We start from the raw sequence: 4,270 nt of genomic DNA on the forward strand, positions 1-4,270 counted from the left end.
GATGGAGAGGCAGAGCTAATGGATGAAGAGGTGGGGCTGTCAGATCAAGGGGCGGAACTGTGGGGTGAAGGCCAGAGCTATTGGAAGAGAGCAGGGTTCAGGTTGTACTTTGATAGAGAGGTGGGGCCTGGGATAGAGGAGCTATACTCAGGGATGAAGGGGCAGGCCCTGGGGTGGAGGGCAGGGGAATGACAGGGAGAAGTGGGGCAGAGCCAGGTCCCAGCCATCAGGTGTAAACACCACCCTGACTGGCTCTTCGTGCTGCCATCACCTCCAAGATGATTGACAGGATCTTCTCAGGTACCGTGATGTGGTAGGTGCTTCTGTGCTGCATCATGTGAGGTCCAGTAGGTGGCGGGGGTGGGGGTGGGGTGTTCACGCGGAGTCTGTGTCAGTGTCATGGTCTCTGGTCTCCATCACGTGACCAAGGCCATGGAAAATGTGATACCTTCTGCCCCATTGCTGCTGTTTGGGCTACTCGTCCCATGTCAATGTTGGTGGTGGGCGGTCACATTACTGTCAGTGGGTGGTTTCGTCACTGTGAGTGATGGGTGGTGGATAACTCTATTAGCAGTTATCCAAACCCCATGAGAGGCCTCATGTTCCCTGACCTCCACACAGGCTAGAAGGTGCAGCAGGATGGGAAAATCAGCTACATAGACTTGGTGTGGTTCCTGATCTCAGAGGAGGAAAAAAAGACACAGAACAAGTGGGCAGGTCCTGGGTCCACTGTCTATGACCATCTGTGGCCCGTGTGTGTCACTCCATATGTTCGCAGTTGGAAGCTCATGTGTGACATGGGGCAGCACACAGTCAAATGCTCCTGTGTAACATGGGCAACGCAGTCAGGAGATGGGTCAGCGTCTCCGCAGCTAAATGTACACAGTCAACCGTCACCCGAGTTCTGTGCCAGGAACCCACTTGAGGGACGAGACTGAACCCCACACAAACGGCCCCGAGCAAGACACACACACACACACACCACCTCGCTCAGCCCCAAGTGTATACGCACACACACACACACACACACACACACACACACGTCACCTCAGCTGAGGTACCTAGCGTGAGACCCTCATACACACGCACCTTGGTTGTGGCAAGCGTCTGTAGGACTGCACTGCAGCTGGGGCTAAGGATATGCACGTCCTATGTACCACACAGCGGGTTACGTCAGTCCCCTGCCCTTTGTTGTAGGCAAGTCTCCTGGATTTGTTAGGTATCCTTTACCCTGGACCAGACTGGAACCGTCGCGTGCAGGCTGGGACCCGCTGTCCGCCAAACAGAAGCCGATCTCTGGGGCAGTCGCTGGGAGCCCCGCCCCGCCGCCTTTGAGGGCTCAAACTTCCAGTCCTCTGTTCGTGCGGGGCTCTGGCTCTTGCACCCCCGCACCCGCCTTGGCCGCTAGCCCCACCTCTAACAGCCCAGCCCCAGTCCCTGTGGCCGTGCATCCCGGCCTCCTGGGCTCAAGTTCTCGCTTAGCCCCGGTGTTGCTGCTCGCCCCACCCCCAGGCCCCGCCCCTGCCAGCTCCACCCACTCCAGGGACCGCTCCTTTCCGGCCACGCCCCCAGCATGGCGGCCGCGCGCGCTGCCGTACGACCAGCACTCAGGCTCCTGCTTAGCCGCGGCCTGGCCCCTCGCTATGCCCCGCCGTGCCCGCCACAACCGGCCCGCGCAGGCAGAGTCGACATCTGGAGCCCCTGCGGCGGAGTTAGGAGCGGCTCCCACGTCCGCAGCTGGGAGAGCGGGGCCGGGGTGGTGGGGGAGGACGGAGAGGAGCCCGAGGAGGAGGAGAAGGGAGAGCTGCTGAGCCCGGAACCACTGCCGCTCAGCGACCCGGAGGGAAGGAAGGCACACGACACAGGTAAGCGGAAGGGAGGGGACAGGGAGGGACCGTAGGCGGAACCCAGGTCAGTGGAAGGAAGGAATGGGGCGGGAGAAGACAGGCTGACTGGGCAGGGGTGCAGAAGGGGAGGTATGAGGAGAAAGAAAGGTGGTGTGTGAAAGACCCTCGGAGAGGACTTCCCTCGAGAGGAGACTCTCCCGAAGCCAAGGAACAGGCCGAGACCACACGGATGCAAATAGCAAGAGGTTTATTGGGTAAACACAGGTACCTGCGGGCGACAAAGTCTTTCGGAGGACTTGCGCGCCTGCAGACTGGGGGAAGGTCTTTTTATAGGAAAGAGGGGGGCCAAAAAGCAAATTACAGAAGCAGATACGTGGTTATTGGTCTGATTAGAATGGGGCAGGGGGCATAAGTGGTTTTTCCTTTTCCAGCACAGATGTTTCCTGCTTTGCAGCCAGAGACCCTGACCTCACTCTGTACTTACAATTGTTTGTCAAGAGCCTTGTAAAATGATGTTACAGCAGTTAAGCTGGGGTCCTTCGTAGGGGGAATTGTTTCTTTTGTAAACTGCTGATATTTTAAGTTTGGCACATGTGCTGACTATAGGCATCCTGTTTTCCTACGAGACTGGGATGTTCTCATGAGAGTGGCTAGCTGCAGGTCCTGAGTGAGGGTCTCAAGCAAACAGGATGTTCTCATGAGAGTGGCTAGCTGCAGGTCCTGAGAGGGTCCTGAGGGTCTCAAGCAAACAGGATGTTCTCATGAGAGCTGGCTAGCTGCAGGTCTTGGGGGGGGGGGTCTGTAGGGTCTTTCAGTGTGGACGCCCAGGGAGGCGCACAGGGGACAGCGAAACTACTATGGGCATCAGCGTGGGAAGGAGTTTGTGATGGGGCAAAAGGGGTTAGTGTGTGCCAGCCTCCCTGGAATCCATCCAATCCGCCCCAGGGTCCTTCCGAGCTTCCCCATGGTCCATGTGAGCTGCAGCTCCGAAGGACGCCATCTACCCTCTGCCTTGCCCCCTCATAGAGTGTCAGGTGGCGAGGCCGCCGCGCTGGTGCACGCATTACACGGCTGATCTGTGATGCGGACCCTGGTGGCGCACTTGGGGATTCCCAGAGAGCAAGTTTGTCTTTGGCAAGGGAAACTACCCAGCTGACGGGTGAGTAAGCCCCGCCCCTTCATGTGACACGCCCCATGCCCAACCTGGTTTGCCTGTGTATGCTTGCATGTTCTTGCTATGTGAATGTGTGTATGTTCCCTCCGTGTGTGTGTATTTCCCTCTTTGTGCATGTGTGTGCTTTCCGCTGTGCAGTGTTACAGTGTTCCTCAGCATGCACATGCCTGTGCATCCCTCCGTGTAGCTTGTGTGTGGTTTTCACCATGCACAAGCATGTTTGTCCCTCTGTGTGTAGCGTTGTGTGTGGGCCTCATGTGCACATGCGTGTGCCTCCCTCTGTATGTAACATGCACACCCAGATTTGCCTGCACCTGACAGACCCTCCCCTATTTCTCAGAGAAGACCAAGGAATCTGTGCACATCATGTGTGTGTTTCTGAACATGGAGAGGATGACAGCTCTGACCAAGGTATGGAGTGTGTGATTGTGACCTATGACCCCTTGTGTGTTAACACTACCCCTTCCCCTGACCCCCATGTCCCAGCCTCACCCCTTTCCCCTCTGCTCCTGGGTCACTCTGGTGTCCTGACCTTACCCCTTCCATTGACCCCGTATCCCATCCTCACCCTTTCCTCTGTCCCTACATCCCCTGATGCTCCTGTCTCTCAACCTCACCCCTCCCTCTGAGCCCCAAGTCCCAGTCTCACCACTTTCTTTATGCCCAGGTCTCTGACCCGTGTCCTGGCCTCACCTATTCCTCTGACCCCAGAACCCTGACCCCCTTATTCTGACTCCTGTGTCCCAGCCTCACCCCTTCCCCTGACCCCTGTTTCCCATTTCCTGGCAGAAGACCCTGCAGAGTGCCTGGGGTGTCCATGTGATGGACAGGTTCACTATTGTCCTGCACATATTGTGCTGTGATGCCCACCCCAGGAAGGCCTGGCTGCAGCTGGCACTGGTGGAGCTTCACCCCTGCTCTGGTGGGTCACCCTTGAAATTACCTGTAGCAAGTGAGAAGGAAAACACAGAACACACAACAAACCCACTTAGGAGTTTATTAGAGGCCTGGGAAGTCAGTGTGAAGAGAAAGGGAGGAAGATGGCACGTCCAGCTTTTATTTATTTATTTATTTATTTATTTTACTTAGACATTTTATTTATTTATTTATTTTTTTATTGAGAAAAGGAAAAAAAAGTTTCCGCCTCCTCCCAGCCTCCCATTTCCCTCCTCCTCCCCCCACTCCTCTCCCCCTCCCTCTCCAGTCCAAAGAGCAGTCAGGGTTCCCTGCACTGTGGAAAGTCCAAGGT

At 56.3% G+C, this 4,270-nt stretch overlaps 1 protein-coding gene across 4 annotated transcripts in view; it reads left to right on the forward strand.

Moving 5' to 3' along the window:
• The first annotated feature begins 1,568 nt into the window (after nucleotides 1-1,568).
• Nucleotides 1,569-4,270, forward strand: part of LOC126515454 (putative GTP-binding protein 6) — a 16,821-nt gene continuing 14,119 nt past the window's right edge. For 3 of the 4 annotated variants that reach the window (XM_050165099.1, XM_050165100.1, XM_050165101.1), the window contains exons 1-4: nucleotides 1,569-1,865; nucleotides 2,874-3,006; nucleotides 3,362-3,432; nucleotides 3,811-3,943. In XM_050165099.1, coding sequence (XP_050021056.1) covers nucleotides 3,388-3,432; nucleotides 3,811-3,943 — 178 coding nt within the window. In that variant the 5' untranslated portion in view covers nucleotides 1,569-1,865; nucleotides 2,874-3,006; nucleotides 3,362-3,387. The remainder of the gene's footprint in view (nucleotides 1,866-2,873; nucleotides 3,007-3,361; nucleotides 3,433-3,810; nucleotides 3,944-4,270) is intronic. The other variant, XM_050165098.1, reaches the window with a different exon arrangement.

The sequence above is a fragment of the Alexandromys fortis genome, unplaced genomic scaffold (assembly GCF_014885135.2).
Source record: "Alexandromys fortis isolate MF-2015 unplaced genomic scaffold, M_Fortis_MF-2015_v1.1 scaffold_121, whole genome shotgun sequence".
Taxonomy (NCBI): Eukaryota; Metazoa; Chordata; class Mammalia; order Rodentia; family Cricetidae; genus Alexandromys; species Alexandromys fortis.